Source organism: Zosterops lateralis (assembly GCF_965231275.1).
Source record: "Zosterops lateralis genome assembly, chromosome: Z".
NCBI lineage: Eukaryota > Metazoa > Chordata > Aves > Passeriformes > Zosteropidae > Zosterops > Zosterops lateralis.
In genome coordinates, this window is record NC_139800.1 from 39,245,107 (window position 1) to 39,266,843 (window position 21,737).

Here is a 21,737-nt window from a genome sequence, read left to right on the forward strand (position 1 = left end):
CTACAGGATCACTGCTTCAGGAAGATCACCTCATTTGGACGGCTTCCACCATCCTGCTCAGGTTGTATTCTAACTCTGTCAGTGGTCCTTTATGTTATTGCATTTATTTAATTTTATTTTTACCTTTTTATCTTTCTTCTTATTAAATTATATCTCTGACTTGGAGCCTCTCATTTGTTTTGCTTTCAAACCACAACAATGATTTAATTTTTCCAGTTTGAATAGTCCTAGTTATTTACCATGATTGTGAAACAAAGGACTTAAATATTCAAAGGATCAGAGCCCATGTCACTTTTTGTTAGGGGAATCTTGGGGAATCTTGGGCTTTCTCTATTAGTAATTTTTCTGCTAAGCGTGTCCAATAAAAACAGCTTCCAAAAATGTAAACTCTCCATTAGACTAATGCAAAATCTGAATCATAAAATAATTTGTGAAACATACAAAAAACAGAAGAAATGCAGGTAAATAATTTCCATGGGGATATACTCTGAAGGCTTCTTGCAGAGATTTGTTTTTTTGGATTCCTCGGGACTGCTCAGCCCCAAACTAAAACTGTATTATCTTAGTGATGCACAAGAGATCTTTCTTTCTGCACTAGCTCTTTTCATTGTCTTTTTGAAACAATTCAAACTGCATCTCAGGTATCTGTGGGCAGAGATCCACTCACTAGCTAATCATGAGCCATTCTGGATTCCATGCTGACATACCTATAAGGATGTATAAGGGGGAAAGCAAGGAAGAGGAAGGCCAAAGAGAGAAAGAGATGTTGCCAATCCGAGTAAAATAATATCTAAATTAAAAGGAACCCTGCCTTAACTATTGCCCTACATAGATCCGGTTCCACAGAGGTAATGGTGCAGTCATTTCCTTAACTTAAAAGGTTTTCTAAGATCTAAACAGAAAGAAAATTAAAAGATGATAAATTAATACAGAATGGCAAAACCAGAACACAATTATAAAATATGACAATAATAAGGGAAAGACTGGTTAAAATGGCAATGACCTGGAGGTCTAGGTTTATGGTTCACAAGGCTGTTCCAGCGTAGCTCTTCTGCATATCTCAGATGAGTGTGAGACCAGTCCCTTCCACAAACAAAATCAGCTGCTTGCTCTTTCTCCTTGTGCAAGTTTCTTCTTGAGATGCAGCTCAAAAAGGCTCCTGAAATATGTGAATCCCTTCATGAAGTCCCAGAGTACCACTGAAAAAATTAAAATTACAGTCTAAAGGAAAAGAAACCCTGCATTTTTTTTACTTGATTCTCAGCTACATGAAACTAGCTCAATAATGAGCTGAAGCCTCAGTAGTCAAAAATCTCTATACCTCCACAACAGCAGAGGACACCTCCATAGGGATGATCCATAGTGTCCAAGTTATATACTGTAGCTTAAAGGAAGGGTATGAACAGCATAACCAGTAACACACTAGTGCATTTCACTGTACACTGGACCAAACCATTAAAGACTAATACAAAGTTAGATTTGCAGACTTACCTATGAGTAATTCCACTGATGACAATTTAAAAGCTGTCTTTTCTTAAAAATCTTAAATGCCTTTGGTGACTCATGGCTTATTCCCATCAGATTTTTCAGGAATTTCCATGCTGCATGGATACTTATTTAAATAATGAACTATTCAAATGTTCAGAATGGCATAGCATGGCACAGCATAGAACAGAATAGAATGGACTGTTTGAGTTGGCAGGGAACTGCAATGATAATTTAGTCCCACTGCCTGACCAGAGCTGACTAGAAAAGTTAAATCCTATCATTAAGGGCCTCTTTTAAAATCTTTAATAATTTAAATCATTGGCAGACACGGGACATTGAGAACCTCTCTAGGAATCCTGTGCCATTGTTGGCTACCCATTCAAGGAAAGATATTCTTCTGAATGTGAGGTCTGAACTTTCTATATTGTGAGATCTCCAGAAATACCCCATACCTTGGAGCCAAGCACCGCCCCCCCGCCCCAGCACAGACCTCAGTCCCTCTGTGCAGCCCCAGGGTGGTGGTGCCTGGCCTGGGCTGCCCTCTGCCTACCTACAGAGCCTCACCATGTTCTGCTTCTCCCATCTGTTCCAGCTGCATGCCTGGAACCATCTGGGACCATCTCTGGCTTTGGCATGGGGAGCAGCACCTTCCTTTGTGGCTTGGCAGCAATTCCTGATGCCAAACCCAGCAGCTACCCTCTGTCCCTCTGCTCATTTTGCATAGTCACCTTGGCTGCAGAAGGAGAGAAGCCCTGGGGAGCACAGAGGAAATGTGAGGTTTGCTCACAGCAAATTGTGGTGGTGGACATCCTGCAGAGAGCATGCAGTGGGGAGGGTGGTGGGTGGAGGTAGGGGGCACGGGAGAGCTGAACGAAGAGTCACAGAATCACCAGATCATTTAGTTTGAAAGGGACCCTGTGATCACTGAGTCCAGCCTTTGACTGATCAGCACTGTCAGCTAGATCACAGCACTGAGTCACTGAGTGCCATGTCCAGTCATTTCTTGTACACCTCCAGAGACTGATGCCACCACCTCCCTAGGCGGTTCATTCCAAGGTTTAACAACCATGAAGAAACTCTTCCTGATATGTACAACCTAAACCTCCGTTCTCACACCTTGAGGCTGCACCATCCTTTCAGGCCATTGTGGAGAGCAGTAAGGTCTCTTCTTGAGCCTCCTTTACTCTGGGCTAAGCAGACCCAGCTTTCCCCTCGGCTGCTCCTTACAGGACTTGTGCACCAGGCCCTTCACCAGTTCTGTTGCCCTTCTCTGGACATGCTCCAGCTCCTCATTGTCCTTCTTACAGTTACGGGTTCAGAACTGAACAGGTGAGGTGTGGCCTTACCAGTGCCCAACACAGGGGGACAGTCACTGTCCTGGTCCTGCTTGCCACACTGATACAGGCCAGGATGCTATTGGCCTACTTGGCCATCCTGGGTACATTGTTGGATTGTGTTCAATACCCCCAGGTCCTTTTCCAGTCTTCACTAAGCCCATAGCACTGCATGGAATTGTGGCTGAAGTGCAGGACCCAGCACTTTGCCGTGTTGAACCTCATGCAATTGGCTTTAGCCTGTCCAGATCCCTTTGCAGAGCCTTCTGACCCACCAGGAAACTGACACTCCCACCCAACTACTTGTCATTTGGTAACTGACTCATCCAGTTCATTAATAAGGATGTTAGGACTGCCCCAATGTTGATCTGTGTGGAAGCCCACTTGTGACAGGCCACCAACCAGATGTGCTACACAAGGTGTGTCATACTCTACTATAATACCTGCCCTTAGCCTTTACAATAATTTAAAGTTTTACCTGTTAGTCTAAAATGTTGCAAGATGGTACACAAGTGTATTATATTGGCTAGCAAAGTAAATACTCTCAAGTTAAAATGAATAGCCTACTTAAAATGGTTCAGTAATCCTGAAAGAAGGTTTAAATTCTCTTACTGTAAATACTAGTAATTTGGGGTGAAAATTGTGAGTTTCCTATTTACCCTCAATATTGTACTGGAAATAAGGTGGTCAAATATTTTTCCTTATTAGTTTTAATAGTTGAAAAAAAAATCTGTTTCTTTGTTTAATGAGAAGTAATAACTTGTTTGTCTCACAGGTAAACTCTAACTATAGATGGTTCATATGTTTGGTAACTAGGAAACGGTCAATGGCATTTTAACCTCGACAGTATTAGTTTAAATTTGGACATCTCAAGGGCTATTTGTTACCCATGTTTGGTGACTTACAGATTCATATATACTGTCAGCAAAGCCAGCTTAGTGCAGAAGCAGCACTCTATCATGGCAGGCTCTACTAAAGGAAGCTTCCCACTTACATAGCTGCTAAGATCTGACAGACCACAGAGGTGCAACCCCTTGTCTTCCAGACAAGACACAACATCTGTCACCAAGTAGAGAAAGAGCAAAGATTTCCCTTCATCAAAGTTACAAAATCTGGAAAAAACCAAGCAAGATAGTGTTATTCCTTTGAGCTCTTTGCAGTTACCAAGTAATTCCTGTTAAATGCCTTTCTCATCTCCTCTCTTTCAAAAGCCTTGGCGCCTAGGCAGACAGGCCTTCCTACAAATCTTCCCCAATACAAACTCCAGATGAAAAAATCCATGGGTACTAACCTTGACTCAACCTGGAGCAGTATAATCAATTTTACCTAGGTGTTGAAATAAATTTATAATATCATTTTGGGCCTCCTAAATCAAATGGTGGAGCTATCCCTCATCCTAAGCACCCAGAGTCTGTAATTTCTGCCATAAATCACTTTTAAAATATTTCAAATGTTTTGGTTGTCTTTCTCCGCTGAACAGATGGGTAAATCCATCTCATTCACACACCCATAAGTGAAGTCCAGCCCCTCTTCAACCAAGGCAGAGCCATTTCTTGCCTGGGAAGCAGTTTCCAACCAGCTTCCAATCTCCCCGCTTCTCAGCTTCTGTGGCTTATGGCCTTGCTCCCCAGCAGGTTTCATGAGGCTGTGGTGTGTTAGACAAATAGGAACCTGCAAAGTTGAATCCACTGCAAAGATTTGAGCTCAAGGGATGGAAAGACTGGACAGAAAAGCCACATTTTTTGTGCTCCACTGTGCAAAGTTTTGTATCCACTGTGTACACTTGACTTCCTAATTCATCTAGGTGACTCACAGATCCAGCAACTCTTAACTGGCAGCTTGAGCTAAGCCTGAAGAAGAGCCTGTGGGAAGGCCTGGATTAGAAAAAGACTAAAATACAAGCTGCCTTGTGTTCTCTGCATCATTAATCCTAAATACAGTCTTCTCTACTGCAGCCTTGCCTTGCACCAATGGCAAGCTGTGGCAGCTGAAACACTACTGACACATCCAGCTACAGCAGTTAAAATCAGAGTGGAAATGTTCATAAAGAAAGCCATGGTAGGGTGATAAGTGGCCAGGATGACACTGTAGACAATCAAGTATCTGAGCCAGAGATTTCTTTTACTTACATAGTGTCTATAGGGGCAAAATTATTTCTGCAGTATCAAATATGCCAGCATATACACTACACTTATTTTTTTCTTTTTCTTAATTTGTTGTGGTTTTTTTTTTTTTTTTTTTTTTTTTTTTTTTTTTTTTTTTGTCAAAGCAGAGTATTGCTTCTTTTTTGTTCTTAATTAGCTGAAATTAACCAGGAAAAGTTAAACTGGGCATGTATTTTTTCAAGCCACTCAAGCTAGGTATTGCAGTTTCCTGGCATGCACCCTGTTCTAGCAATAAGATTCAACATGTTTGCAACAAAAAAAGATAAAAATGATTAAATTGGGTTGGAAAGTAGTAATTGTTCTCATTGCTTGAAGCAGACATTAGAATAATTTGGCAAGTCGTATATTCAGATATAAACAGTCAGTGTCTCAAATGCTCATTGGGAGTAAAAGTTAACAAAAATGAAACACCTGTTCATACATCAGTGCTGCTGCAGTTTAGCAGCATGCAGCATTCCTGAAGCTGTTAAATACATGCATTATGCCAACAAAAATTTGGCCACATGTTTACTTAAGGCCTGAATAAATATGGCCAATCTCTGGCAAAAATCAGATCAAGTTCTTACCTGGGGTTAATCAGACTGACAGCAAAATGATAAGAAACCTAAACATGACAAGTAATATCACATAAATAGATATTGTTGATGCAAAACAGAGTGTTTAAAGAAAAAAATCCTGTGTTCTGATGGACAGAATGTATTGATTTATTTACATGGTTTCCAGCTGTGTGAATGGAGCTGCTGAGTCCCATGGATGGCTGGGACATAAAAGATGAAGTGAGTGAGTTGAGCTAAAGTAAGGCCTAAGTAAGCACTATTCTCATGGGCTGTATGCACAAAAACTAAATCTGCAACCTGACTCAGGCTGGCTAATCCTGAGGGTGTGAGAGAGAGTAGCAAAAACATATGTGTAGAAGTTTTGCTGTTCAAGTCCTTTAACTCTGCTTTTCTCTTTTGTGGTTAAACTTCCAGAAAACATAAAATAGAAAACTGTATTTGTATTTCCTCTGGCCATGGAAAGTAAAGGCTGAATTATAAATTATCTCAAGATATGTTTGGGCTTTTTCCTTATGAGAAGTTTAGTAGATCATGTGAAAGAAAATCATCTAAGGGTTACAGGATAAAGGAAAGGACTGCTGGCTTGGTGGCACTTTGAAGGATGCTCGGCAGAGTATCTGCACAGGAGAAACCACACTGTGGTTTACAATGCAAATGACTTCAGATACATGTTGCTACTTACACTGATCTCTGCTGCCCACTGTAGCTTCTCCTCCCTGATGAGTGGGGCTCGTGCACTCTGTCTGGCAAGCAGTAGCATGTTTCCTGGAGGAAATTTTGCCAAGTCTCCCCCTTCTTGTGGAGGGCTAGTTTTCAGAATTCAGAACATATATATATTTTGTTTTTTTTAACATGAAGTGGAAACACCAGACTGATTCTGTTATCCAATTTAGGGAGCAACCACAGAGATGGGAAAAAAGACAAAGAATTTCCTCCCACACCTAAGAAGAAATAACCCTTATATAAATGCTGTAGCCAACAGTTTGAATTGTTTAATTCAGAGTGAGAATGACACACATACTCCAGTCCTAAACCTATCCTGCAACGTGCAACAAAGGTAACAAAATCAATAGACAAGGAGCAGCATGCTACCCTTCAGACAGGGTAACAAATGGCTCCTGTTCCAAAATGGGCAAATCTGAATATCCCATACACCCCAAATAGTGAAAGGTCTCAGATTCATGCTCCCAATCAAAGTGATTGTATGGTTGCACCTGCAGAGAACATCAGCAGTAAATAAAGACACATTTCATAAACAACCAGATCCACTACTAGTAAGTTATAATATTTTTTTTATTCATGTTAGAATTTCTATCAGTGTTTGAACATTAATATTTAGAGAGTTTGTACATTTCCATTCAAAGTTTAAAATGAGAACCACACTAGATCACAAATGGTAACTAAAACACAGTTCAGAATTGTATGAATATTCACACTCTCTTTCTCTCTTAACACTGTTAAACACTTTCTTTTCTCCAGGGGGTTTTACAAGGAAAAGTGTGCACTGTAATTGTATTTCAGCAGTGTTCCAAAACATAATGGTATCATCATTACATATAAACTCTTTAAAAATATACTTCTGTCAAAAGACTTGATGGCTACTATGTACACTACAAAAATAAATTTTCATATAAATAAATTATATGGCATAATTTTATCTTTGTAACTGAAATGACACAAACCCACTCCTACCAAACAGGCAGGCAATGAGACCCAGTTTGAATATTTTTTTTCCTTTTAACTCCTTACACTAAAAGCTACAACAAGTCCATAATGTAAATGTTATATACTCTTTCCTATTTAACATTAGTAAGCACTCTATACAAATAAAAATCCATTAAACAGTAAAAACATAACTGTAATAGTGTTTCCAATAGAAATAAAATCCCTGCATTTTGTTTGTTATAAACTGGCATGACAAATACTGTAAGAAAAACATTCTTATGGTACAAAAATATAAATATCACCCATGATTAAAAAAGTTAAGAAACAAAACCAAAACAAAACAAATGTTGCCAGCCACTGAGTTCTCCCCTTGCCAATGTGACTATCGAAGAAGGTCTACATTGTGCACAAAGCAGCAGACAGCTCACCCACACACAAGCATGTAGGAAAACTTGAGCAGAGGCAGGTGGGAGACACTGCAGCTTGCCCTGGGCCCCTTCCCTCCCAAGGAAGAGCAGGAAGCAAGGCAGCATGTGGCACAAAGTGGTGCCAATGGAAGCCTTGCCAACCTCTGACATGTGAGTGCACAAGCTTGGTGGTTGAGGGCAGCTTCCAATTAGTATCATACAGTTTTGTTGCAGAGTTTGTATGATCTGAGGTCACTATGCTGCTAGTGCTAAATTGGGGCCCCATATCTTTTTGTCATCAAGAGTTTCCATGTTAGACAGTGAACTGGACCAGTAGGCAGTTGCGACACTAACCCTTGGTGTGCACTGAAACAGTAGCTTATGTATCACGGGAATGACACCAGGCTCTCACCACCTGCTCTTTGAGCGTTCACATTGGAGATCTGTAAACAAGTGCCTCATATCAAAGTGTTTTCAAGTGAGCAAAAAAAGGCATGGAAATTTGTGCATTCTAATTATCCCCATACGTTCTGCTGGCAAGGTCTGTGGGCAAAGATAAACTCCCTGAAGCCACTGGAGAAAAACACTTTCCCATCAAAGAATTGGCCACTGCTGTTCAGGTATATATAAGGAAAAGCCCCACCACTGCTGTGTTTAGAAACTGAATATTGGTTGTGTTTGTCTATGAATACAAAATCAAACATCTACCTGCTCTGAAAAACAGCTTGGTGAAGGGCAGAAATAAGATGAAAAAAGAAGACAGAGATAATGAAAACTTGTGTTGCATTATTTTAAATTAAGGTTCTTTGTTCCTAGGGTTTGTTTTCAACTGGAACACAGATTGTAGTGTTTTTCCAGACCCTTCACCTGCAGTAATCCCCTTTTAGTTTAAAAATAATAGTACAAAAAGCTAAATTAGTTTCGCAAAGAGATCCCAGTTTAGCTGTTATAATTAAAAGTGCCAATGCAGCATGGGAAAACACAAACAATAGAGAAAAGAAAACTACTCAGGCCTTACGTGTCATTACCGTCCTGGCCCACCAGAAAGCCATTTATATTTAAAATGTGAACATACTTTGTCTTTTAATCCTTCCATTTGATTTTTATCACTTACTATTAACTCCTTCCTGCCATGAAAATTAGGTGACCAAAGATGCTTTCAATGCTGTAATGACTCTGCTAAAGTGTGTGGCTCACCATCAAACAATTCATTATCCAACTTCTAATGCCATTCACAATTAACAGTATCAAAATAAGGCAGATGCTCATTGTATTTCTATAACCACCAGCACCTCTCAATATGCAGCACCTTTGGAAATGAAAAAATAACGGTTATAGCACTTGCACTTACCTGGCATGTTTTGCGAGGAAAAAAAAAAATCAAAGCACTATATGAACAGCAATTAAGCCTCACAACATTTTTGGGAGGTAGGTAAGTGTAATTATAACCATTTTACAGAATTAGAAACTGAGGCATGGGGCAGTTAAGTGACTTGACCAAAATCATGTGAACCAAGTCATTAAGGGTTTGGGAACTGAAACATAATTCCACACCTCAGCTCCCTGTCTTCTCTAGTATTTTAGTTGGGCCTTTGATGGTGGCAGTCTATAGTTGTATATATTGGTAAACAACAACAGAGTTTTCACTAGTGCCTACTAACAGGGAAAGCCAGACTCACATCAGCATCAGTGGGTTTGTAAGCCCACCAAGTGTTAACATACAGTAAAAGAGAGACTACAGTACACCAGGAACATACACACAAAAGCATGCATATTTCCAGATGCACACTTGGACACATACAGCAAAACAAAACCTGCACATAGCTAAGTCTATTTAAGCCTCCCAGATTAACTTGTTTTTCTTCATATTTGCTTATTTTAAAAATTACCACGCATAGCGTGTTTGAAAGTTAACAGTAACATTTCATACTACCACAGGGTTGTGATATGCAAATTTAAAATATTTTAAAAAGACATGTACCTTTAAAAAATCCTATTACATAAGCAATATTTGCATAGAATTATACAAGTAAATTATAAAATATTTAAGCAGCAGCAACTTATGCTGAAATTTAGAACTAGATTAAGCTTAGTTGTGGCACAGATATCAATGTACAAAAAGTACAAAGAGCACACAATTTTGTCCCCATTCTATTGCCCAAAGGCAAATTACTCCAGATTATACTACTTTACATTGTTCTTTCGTATATTACATATGTGTACATCTTTTAAATACTTAAAAGAAATATTTAACAAAATAATACAATAGGTTACAGTAACAGTGAACTGTTGTCCTGATGCAGCATGTCCTTTTCTACAACTTCAAGCAGTTCTTCTCTTCAAGCAGTTCTGGAATACAGTTTTCCATCTTTGGCCTCTTCTTTGCTTCGGTTATTACCCTGTACAAATAAGGACAGAAAAAAAAGCAAACATTCACTAAAATTCAAGAAAAACAAACAAATCAAACTAAGGCAATGAATTTCACGATTCTTGTGGCTAGAATTAGCAGTCAGGAAATGTTGGCTCTGCTTTCACCTCAGTCATTAATTTCCTGGTGAAGAAATACTGACACTGATTTAAAAAATGTAGATGCTTCAGTTTCTAAGTTCCCAGTTTTAGATACCTGTGACAAATTCAGTCAAAACCAATGAACAGTTGAAGGAAAAGTATGCTACATTGAATACTGAGCTTATTTAAGTCTCATATTACTATGCACTTCAGCTTGAAAAAGCTAAAGAAGCCCACTTCTGACTTGGCTCATCTTCCAGAGGGATTCAGTCCTCATTATGGACTTCAAATTCTTACATGAACTATTTTATTCAAGAGGTGACAAGTCCTGAAGTAGCTGGCAATTTTACACTCTCCTAGATAATGCAATTTTATATAAGATTTTAGAACATGCCTGATTCAAGGATCGGAAGACAGGACTTACGCAATGGCAAATGCAGTTGCACTGCTCTGAAGATGTTATTCAACATCTCTGCTTTATTTTCCTCATCTGGTAAACTGGGATTGTATGATGTATTTATCCATTTTGCAAGGTTCTTTGAAGTAGTTAATATCTGAATGCACTATGACTTCCCAGTGTTGGAGAGCACTATCTTAGCCAACCTCATGTCTAGTGCAAAATATACTATATTCATAGTTAGCAGATTTAAGGTGATCAGTGTGACCTATAAGTAGAGCTATCTATGGAAAGGTACATCTGAGAAACTATTTTCCCTCCTTCTTTTGATCACCATTACCTGACACAACCCAAAGCTTGCAGAGACATGGGATGGACCTACCTTATTGTGAGCTGTTGCCAGGTATCCTTTCCTCACATTCAACATCTTGCAGTTCTATAACCTCTACTTTAGAATTTCTTCTCTCACATCGCACATTGAAAGGCACGTGGGGGTCCTCAAAGGGTGCCCAGCCAGCTTCCTGGTGTCCCTCGCAGGATGCAAAGCCCGCTCCCCGGGAGCTGTGGCTGTGCAGGGCAGGGTGGACAGCGACAGTGACCGAGGCCGAGGCAGTCACAGTGGTGATGGGCTGGCAGTAGGTCGCTCCTGCGGCGCCCGCGGCCCCGAATGCCGGGCTCCTCACGCTGTGGGAATGAGCCCTGTGGCCCGAGCGATCCCTGCTGCCGGGTCCCGGGTGCCCTTCAGTAGAAATTTCAAAAGCGTCCCTGCGAGGGCGGTAAGGAGGTGGCCGCGGCCCTTCCCTCGCTTCCCGTTTGGGCTGTCTGCCCTGATGACACGGCTGCTGCTGCGCGCTGGGCTCCGGATTTGCCTGCAGCCCAGGACTCGGCTGATGCCTGGCTTCCGGCTGAACCACCTGAGAGAGACACGCACCGTTACGCCCCCGACAAAGCAGAGCAAACAAATACTATGCTTATTTATATTTTATGCGGAGAATAATTGTAATAATGCTCTGACTCTACAAAGGGAATGTTGTGGAATCTGATAATTGATTTTTCCATGGTTTTTGTCTGAAGTTATTAAAACCAGGAAAGCATATCTTCAGAAAAATGCAGGATGACAGCTGAAAACATTATTGTAAGCTTCCTACATGCTGGTCCATCTTTTCAAAGGGATGGGTGACAAGCACTTGATCTTAACTCAACAAGCAGAATTGCAGGCATTTGGAAAAGGCTATTCCATGCAGGGAACATACACAGGATGTTAGTAGGGTAGTTTGTATAGACTGTAGGAATCTGTTTTCTGATTTCCATAAAGAGCGTGAAGCACAGCAGCTACATCAGTCAATAAACCGTGACCAACTTCAAATGTGGCTGTGCTTGTACCTATTTCTAGGCCTCTGCTGAACAAAACCAGATCCGCATTGCAGCTCAGCATGCAACATCAGCAGGGGTAGGAGACAGAGCTTTTTCACTTTCCTTTGAAATCACAATTATGCCAACCCAGTAGCAAGATGCAACAAGGCCCACGATTTGGTACAACACTTAAACTACTTTATTCTGGGTCCGATTTTTCTCCCCAGAATGTGCTGTCACAGACAGGTATATGATAGCAATCCACAAAGAGCTGCATGAAAGAGGTTGGGATCTTGTAATCTCTCCTCCTCCTCCTCCTCTCTCTGAAGACAGTAATCAAACAGAGAGCTGTTGTGGCTGGTGCCAGTGGGATGTAACAGCCAAAGACCCTGCTTTTGTACCCGCTTTATCTCCAGCTCAGTTCTAAAGGGGAGAATGAGGAAAACCTTCACTCCCTGCTAACATGTTTTAGCACAAAGTCACAAAGCACAGTCAGTCAGAAAGAGTTTTCCATGAAAACAAACAAATAAATAAACAATCAATCAAATAATAACACCCCCCAAAAAACCCCACACCATAAAACTTCTTCTTCTTGCCCTCCTGCTAGTCTATATGAAAGCTACTTACAGTGGATCTTGCAAAGAGAGGATTCTCAGTTGCTTCCACTATCACTTGATGGACTGGTGCCCCAGGCCCTCGAGTGGCCTCGTACTGATGCAGCTCTTCACTGATGCCAGACACTGTGGTTTGAGAGCTGTACTCAGAGTCAGAGGAATCCGAGGTGTTATTTGTGTGTCCGGGTGGCAGTGCAAACCTCACAGTGCCAGGGGGTGGCTGAGGAGATGGTGTGGGCAATCTGTCCTGTCCGTTGGCTGGAGAAACCTGATGACAGCAATGCTTTCGGTTACATTCAGCTTGGTTTACCCTTTTAATCACTAGGGCTTAACACAAACAACATTCTGCCAAATACACCCTGCCATTCCACAACAACCTTAGCAGCAGTTTTCTGATGAACATAGATGGTGGGAAAAAAAAATCAATGTAAGTATAAAAGACATGACCTGCATCTGCAGATATGTATGTAAGCAGGATTACACAGATTTTTCTGGGTATCATCGTCTCAGGAAGGGCATCTATGTGTGTGTGTGTGCATGCACTTGTAAATATAAAAATAAAACCAAAACCAGTATGTGGGCTCCCCTCCCCTTTTAGCAAGCTTTAGCAGTGATTTAATAAAATCACCTCTAGTGGGTTGCAACAGTGTTATTTGGTGTTTATTTGCAAAGAGAGACGGATACAACACCACAGCAATATATAACAAACACATATACATTGTTTGAGTAAGAGATAGGTCATGTCTACTGTTAGGAATTAAGAGATTACACATTGTTGTCAAAACTGTTTTACTAATATTGAAAGAACACAAGCACTTCTGAAATATACCAGTGCTGTATAAACCTTTTGTTTTTTTCTTGTGCACACACACATATATACATGGGAAACATAGCACACTGATTCTACTGCCACGGGATAAAGATAACCCCATTTAACACAGTAATTGTATTAACTACAGAGCAGGTAATAAATGATCAACCACCAAATATAAAGTTGGTGTCTGTGAATCCTGAGTCTGGACTTGGACTTTGTACTGTAAAGTCATAAATGTCTAAGTGAAGCCCTTCTCACATCAAAAATGCTACTTGAGGCAGGAGAATGCCACAGGGAGAGGTGACTGGACAGTGGGGACCTTCTGGCAGACCAATCATGGTTATCAAGGTGTGGTCTGTGGACCACCACTGTGTGTGTTGGTCCACACAGGCCTTCCTGGTGGTCTGCTCAGTTAAACACTTTGAGGAATGCAACAGAGCCAGTGAGGTAGGAAAGTAGAAAGTATGTGTATAAAACAAACTATCTTTTGCAAAATATTGAGGGAAATCCTTATTTTACAAACTTCTTTGCTTATCACATTGTACGACTAGTATAAATAACAGTATCAGGTTTGCTTATTGCAATCTCTAAAACAAGACTTATTAAAAACCCTTTAAAAATAGAGTAGTAGCAACTATGTAACAAACGGCACTTTTAATAAAAAATTATAAAAAAGCCTGACAGCAAGAAACTTAATCCAAGAAAAATTTTAAAATACTTTCTAGAAATAGAGGATGATTGAGGGGGACAGCAGTGCAGACACAGTATTATTTTTTCTGTTCACCATTAATTTTACTGACCTCAGGGTATGGTCCAAAGAATGAGAGAAGAACAGGAAGCAGCACCAATCCATTGAGAACTCCCAGAATGGTTAAGATTGCCAAAACAGCAAAGAAATACCTGAAGTACAGTTTAAATGGTTTGGGGGAGAGAATAGCCACTGTTAGAAACAAGGGATTACAAATTACTGCTACATATGTTAAAATAATACAGATACTAAAATAACTCTAACATATTACTAACATCAAAGGAAACAATCACTCTCCATATAAGATACAGGGGTTTTTACCTTTTGAATTAGAGAAGCTACATTCCCCAAAGTGTTAGTTGAGGAAGGAAAGAAAAAAATTACATTTGTTAATTTCCCAGAATCTGGAAGCATATAATGTTAATTATTAATGTTACACAAACACAAAAATATGGAATGTGCAGGGAATGGCTGAATGGATTGAAAGCACAAATACAATGAAAAGGGGCCCCCATTAGTGAAAACCCAGCAGAAGCAAACAAATGAAGTGAAGGGTGTAGAATTTGAACAATTTAGTGCAGAAGGAAAAGAAGCCCTCTTCTCCCAGCAGCTAATCCACTGTGAAATGCTTCTGCAACTTACAGCAGAATGTCTAATTAAATCTACAGTATATCAGGTAAGGGTTTTCCTTGCCATTCATTAATCAAACTTAACGCCTAGAATTCTGTGAGTTCCAGTTTTACCAAATACTTGAATTGCAACTCTTTTACAACACAGGAACCCGCTTTCTGCAAAGAAAATGCCCATTCTATAGTAAGCTTCAGCATTGTACTGAGTAAGAGTGCTCCACAATGGCAGAGCTGCATTGCAGGCTAATCTTTTGTTGAACAATTTAGCATTTCTGAATACTCTTGTTTTGCGTCAGCCAATTCAAACATAAAGGCTGAACTACTATGGAAGAAGAGAAAAGTGCACAAGTAGTTGTCCTTTCCCACCACTGAGGGCTAAGGTCTGGGATCCTTCATGAATACCAAGGTAAACCTGTCAGTAAAAGGAAAGTCTTGCTAGTTGGTATTCGCACAGCTGGGGCTCAGACTAAACTTAAGGCTGCATTGTAACTAATGATTTCAAGGACTCAGTCTTGGTAAATTCCTTGAGGACAAGGCAAAGGAGAAGAACAGAGGGCAAGTTTGCTACTAATGGGTCTGCTGATTACATTGTCTAGCTGGCAACAAACTTTGCTGCCTCCTGGTTTCCACATCTGATCAAATATATCAGACTCCTGTAAAACTATAAATATTCTGCTATTGTAAACATTTGGGAATTTCTGATCTGCATTAACAAAAATCAGCAAGCCAATCTACTCTACTAACATAAACCACCAGAACTTTAAACTGGGACACAGATCAACAACAGGCATTAAAAACATTTGCATCTCATCCATCTAATGTTAGAATAAACAGGAGGATTATAGCTTTGACCAGTTGGTGTATACAGTGTCTGGTAATTTACTTAATCTTCCACATTGCTGGACTAATCTGTCGCTTTCCGGAAGTTTAGGAACTTCTTCACCCACTCTTAACAATGCTCAGGCTCCCCACAGTTTATTTTACTATATTTTTTAAACACAGCAAACTGGAGTGAGATTGTGCTATAAAATCAGAAACTGATGGCCAAAAAAAGTAAAATAACATAAGTTGAAAGGCTCATTTTATAAACTGAGAGCACATCCAATCCAAATTTGGTGTGAAGGGCTGCTACAATCTTCCATTTGCTATGACAAAAAATATGAGCCAAAATCTCATCTGTTAAGTAGGAAAGTAGCACACCAAAAACGTACCTCCATAAATTTAGGTTAAATCTATCAGTAACCTGTATGCCAAAAAGTTCCAACCCTTACAAAACCAGGTCCTAAAGAATAATTCTATTTCTTCAATACCAATACAATAAAGTAAAAAATAATGATTTAGGAGGAAAAAAAATCTATTTCAGGACATGGAATACTTGTATAGTAATAATCTTCATGCAGGTTTCATGAGATCTAACTGCAAACTGCCTGCTTTCTTCAAATATGTTTCATACATAAACAAAAAGCCTGATGAGATTTAGCAGTCATTCTCTCAGTTCCTGCCCCTGACATTTTGTTGTTCTTCTTGTCAAATGGATGTCAGTTAAGTCCAATCATCTATCCAGCTTATGTCTACCTAAGCAGTTAAGCCATCTTTCAGAGCATTTTTTATTTGGCCCAGTTCAACCTCAGTTCCATTTTAGGGCTTGGATTATTTTTTGTGTGTGTGCTGTAGTTTACCACAAAGAGCCTGTGTTACTTCTAAGATTAGCCACTTTGCAGAGCTCCACAGGTTGTTTGGAATAGAAGAGGATCTGTTTCATTGCACTTCTCAAATTCCCCTCAAGAAAAGACTTGCTTTCCTCTATACTTGAGGAACTCACATTCTTAATTATATTCACAAGAAACAGCCTGCTTTTAGTTCTAAACAGAAGGGCCTTTAGGCCATTTCAGTATGAAGTTCTGTGTTCATATTTATGGTTCCCCAGGTCCCAGACAGGGCTTTCTCCCTGCCACATCCCCCCACTTCTTTTCCTTATTATGTAAAACCTACGTAAGGATAAAAGGGAAAGGCCCTGAGAGACTCACTTGCAGCACAGTTGAATGTTTGTAGGTTCACGTGTCCTTTGCATACAAATTCTTGTGCATGCAAGAAGTCTGGAGGACCTCAAGGCTAAGGGTCAGATGCAGCTAATACTGGACAATACAAGATGCTTTGAACTAATTCAAACTCAGAATCAGCAAACTTTCTAAAGAGTGACATTTTTGTGTTCCTTCATGCTAAGTGTCAGATTTTCCTGGAACAGATTTTAATGTCAGCAATGGAAACACTACCATGTCTAGCAAGTAACAAGGAGTTAATAAAATGGAGGGAAAGCAGGAGCATGATGTAAGCATACTTGACACACCATGCATAGTAATAAAATGACAGATTCACTGAAGTGAATAAAAATTAAAAGCACACTTATTTTTATTTTTGAAAGAAAGTCAAAACATAAAAAAGGTTTACCTGACAATAAAATCAAACTCTGATCCTGCAAGCATTAACACCCCAAGCAGAGTGGACACAGCCCCATCCAGCACTGGTGCAAACATGTGTTCCAACGCAAGGACAGCCCTATGGTTCCTGTCTCCTATGGCAGTTAAAAATGCCTGTAAAACAAAGAAGTCCATTTGCTTAGGCATATGTATACAACCTTCCAAACAGCCTCTCCCTAGCATACACAGTTTTCCATCAGTTAATTACCCAAACTACAGTTTATCAAAGTTATCTCTGTAGCTGGCTACCCCTTGAGAGAAGGCCTGATCCTGCAGTTAAAACATATAGCAGCTGCTGAAGTCACACAACCAGAGTAAGCATTAATGACAGAGTCAGACCATAATAATTCTGGAAGCAATGCCTACTTGCAACGGTAGCCTTTTGTCACTGGATTTGCCTGTTTCCACCTGAAAAGGATTCATGTAATGGTGAAAGCACTTCAGGTGTGAAAATTGCAGGGCTACTCCTCTCATTTTTGTGGGCTCATGGCTTCCATGACTTTTTTAACAATTTCATTTCACTCAAAAAAAAAGTTTTTGAAAATTCTAATACTTCAAAGCTAGCAGCTCTATACATACAAAATTATCCTAGGAATAGTGCTGAACATGGTAGTGCCTGAGCAACAATATCACTAGTAAACTGCCTTCATCCATCCCTACAACTCCTTATGAATAAGCTCTACCAAGAATATGTAAATGCTGGTGTTTGTTATGAATTTGTCTACTCTGTGTATGACTTAATGGTTTAAGAAAACCAGGACCTGGCTGATCTTCTTACTGTGATTATAAGGGCTCTCTTTTGTTAATTCCCTACTGACTATTAAGATATGTGCTGAAGCAGCTATCTTCCTCACAGTCCTGGAATTTAAGTCTCTCTTCTCTAGAATTAGAAAAAAACTCAAGGTCACAATTCACAAGCAATAGCAGAAAACTGACCCACAAGTGGATTGTGAATCACTCTTTAACTTCATTAAATTCTGCATTAGAAGTTCCAACACTGCCTTTTTTGTTTATACAACACTGATTTGGCTATTTATATGTTCCAAGGTTTTTATCTCTAGTGTCAATGTGGGAAAACCACTATTTTCAGTTTGCTTGGCATTTTACCTTCAGGTACAGGTGACTCGTAAAGTCCTGTAAATTAAATAAGTTTCTATCCATCTAGAAACAACTGTTTTGTCCTTTTTATTCCATTTTTCCTGTTTTAAATCTTCAATACTAAGCAGCTGTAATTTCTTTCCTCCTCTTCTACATCATTAGTTTCTAACACTTCCCAAACTGTTCCAAGTCCTAGCAAACTCATTTACCTCCAAACGTCTATCTGTAGCAGTGGGGAAAAAAAAAAATGTCATCACTTGAGGGATAAAATTGGTCCTCTTTAACCTTACCCTACTTCTACTGTGGTTTTTCTCAAAATGATTCTTTTAATTTAGGGTGACTTCATGTGCCCTAACTCTGTACACAATCTAAACCACTAGATAAACAGTAGAAAAAAATTTTCCTACAGACTGCATGTTTGTGCCCCTTGTTATTAGCCAATGGCTTCTGAAAAGGAGGTGCAGTTTTTACAAATGGAACACTAATTCCAACATGTTCACATTGGAGAAATCCAGAAAAACCAAATGACACAATATCGGATTTTGAAAAACTCTGAAGAATTAGCTTTTGCAAGATAGAGAAGCTACCTGCAAGAGGCAACAAAACACTGTGTAACACTGATGCAACAACAGTGAAGCTTCAGACAAGGATCATGAGAGCTTGGACTGAAGCAAGGTGATGTAAGATCTCTGTTTTCTCTATAGAGTTGCATCAATCAGAGAAAAAGGTAGCATAACCAATGTATCCTCTCTTGTCTCCTGTGAGACTGACTGGATAGTTAGGAACTACCTCATCAAGATCAACTCTGTTCCATTGAGATAAACAGAAAGGTACACAAAACCGTGACCATTTTCCTTCTGAGAATCAAGTCACTGACAAGAAACTGTAAGGATTTGTGATCCAAACATTGCCATAATTTTATTTTAAAGTGTTTTGTAAATGCTTCTTGATTTTACATACCAAAGCAACATGAACAGTGAATTCCACACCAATGCCAACAGAAGCAATTAGGATAACCACAGGCACTGCACTCAGCTTTATTCCAATGAGACCCATCATGCCAAACAGCTCCACAGTCATCAGAGCCAGCACCATCACCTAGATGATTTCAAACATCTGTTAGTATCTTCTTATACTCCAGACAATGAGAAGAAAGACATTTCAAAATAACAGGGTTACCATAGGACATATTCCTCAAAGCCATCCCATATTCCCAAAAACAAGCTGCTTTTACTTGTTTCGTTTTTCTCAATGGCAATGAATCCTGAATAGCCAGTCTAAATTACACTCTAAGAACCAGTTAACACATGAAAAACCAAATTTGTATTGGTTACAAATCATCAGTGAGCTGAAAAACCATTTGTTCCTCATTATCATGGATACTCCCAACAGGTACATTTTTTGGTTTTTACCCATCTTTCAAACAATCCTTCCAGTTTCAACTACCTGTATTTGAACTCTCTTTTGTAGAACTGCAAATAAAGTGGAAGCATAGAAGAAAGCAAATGCCATAATCAGCTGATGAGTCTCAGGTTACAGAGGGCCTCTGAGCTTTTAAGGCATTTGGGGGGATTGACATGGACAAAATGAACAGTTAAATATAAGAGGAAGCTTTTATTTTTCTTTCATCTACCTTGTTAAAAAAAAATGAGGAAAAGGGAGGGGAGGAAATCTGGAGAACCAACTTAAAAGTAGCTAAAGCCAAGCAGGAAAAAAAAAAAATACACACACTTATAAAAGCAATGGTGGACTCTGAAAATAAATGCCTTTTCCAAAGGAAAAAAGTATGCACTACAATAAATGATTTTATAAGCTAATGAATCAAACATAATAACATAAATTGCTTGATAAGGTGCTATGAAAAATATTCTAGACTAAACATTTACCTTTTAACATACCTGTCATATAAATGTACATTACAAAAACTAGTAACTGTTTTATGCTTTTCTACTTCTGGCATTTTATAAACCATACGATAGTTTATGGAATTTAAACATAGGAACATCATCATTCAATTTAACTTGAATGCTTACTGAGAGGCTTATGGTGCCTTTCAGAAAGCATGGAGGAGTATTCTCTGCAGTTTTATGCTCTTTCTCCTCGATAGCTCAGTTACAGGCTTTCTACACTGCATACTGTAGAACATAAGCATTTCAGTTTTTTCCTCAAAGATTGCATTCAGAAATGGCTAGGAAAATTTATGGACAAGCTAGTCATAAGCAACTGCATTGAAAAATAACTATGTGTGAGAAAAGAAGGACTACAGAATTAGAAATTGTTTTAATAAAGCTCTTAATTTTCCTCTGTGTCTTTATTTCTTATGTTAGTGTGCATTTGAGCAAGGGTAAAAGTTTATGTACCTTTCTAAGAAACCTCTAAACCTGCAAAAAAGGTGGCCGAAAGATTAAGGTTATTAAGGTTTGTACCTTCAGCATGAACCCTACCCCCTCAAGTTGAATAAATATATAATGAATGATGCAATATATATACTCCACCAGAGGCCCAGACATAAACAAAACCTTCCCGACTACAGCAAGAGCTATGCTGAAAGGAATTTGACTTCAACAAAGACCCTTATAATAAACTTACAATGATCCCAGCTGTCCAGGGGTTTAGGAGGAAGAGGGCACACACCAGAAACGTGCAAGCTAAAACCACACTAATGGATAAGAGGAGCCAGTGACGAAGTCCAATGTACTGCTCCCAAAACAGAAATGGGTAACCATTTGGGTAGCTGGAGATCCCCAGGCTGGTGTAGTTATTACAGATAGCTCTCACTTTCTCGATAGCTTCCACAAAGTCAGAAGTTTCTCGCAATCCATTGAGGTAGAAAGGAAACTGAGCATATTCTATGGGCTCGGCTGCTGGAACTAGGAAAATGAAAGCAGTGTTAAAATGTGGTTTTGGGAAGAAGATGATATACAGAGACCAGGGTTAGCAAAACATTTTATTCTTCACAGCAAAATGCAAGAAAGGTGGCAAATTTAAATTTTACTTGTTTGGAATGAATTATAATTTTAAAACTCTCCAGTAAATACTGGAAACAGTACTTGAGATTACTCTATTTTATCATGCAGTGTAATGGGATGAACACAGCCTACACCAAGTTCCCTAACAGTTATATATAATTTAACAGTTATCTTTCAATCCATATATTTAATCCTTGTTATAGTGCTTTTTACTGAATAGCTGGTAAAAAAATCCGTAACTGTAACATAGGAGTAGGCAATCACATAAGTTTAAAATTTTATCCAAATGCTTCTCTCTTATGCAGTTTCTTTGAAATCATCAAAGGTCATTTCCCTGAGATTAACTGAGATCCACTGACACAAAACTAGAGAAAAGTTATGCTTGAGCAGGTTAGGGTTTTTTTTTAAGATTTCCATCGAATATTTGGAAATTCAGATGCAGAAATCCACATTCTGATGGAAATCAGTGGAGGAAAAAAAACCCCATAATATAAAAGTAATCGGTTACTGAGGA

At 39.2% G+C, this 21,737-nt stretch overlaps 1 protein-coding gene across 2 annotated transcripts in view; it reads right to left on the reverse strand.

Annotated features, from left to right (window-relative positions):
- Positions 1-6,851: 6,851 nt before the first annotated feature.
- PTCH1 (patched 1) overlaps positions 6,852-21,737 on the reverse strand; it is a 66,669-nt gene continuing 51,783 nt past the window's right edge. For both annotated transcript variants that reach the window (XM_083883334.1, XM_083883335.1), the window contains 7 exons: positions 20,844-21,124; positions 19,215-19,352; positions 17,128-17,270; positions 14,103-14,202; positions 12,502-12,756; positions 10,904-11,435; positions 6,852-10,015 (listed from right to left, as the gene is read on the reverse strand). In XM_083883334.1, the coding sequence (XP_083739460.1) occupies positions 10,905-11,435; positions 12,502-12,756; positions 14,103-14,202; positions 17,128-17,270; positions 19,215-19,352; positions 20,844-21,124 (1,448 nt within the window). In that variant the 3' untranslated portion in view covers positions 6,852-10,015; position 10,904. The remainder of the gene's footprint in view (positions 10,016-10,903; positions 11,436-12,501; positions 12,757-14,102; positions 14,203-17,127; positions 17,271-19,214; positions 19,353-20,843; positions 21,125-21,737) is intronic.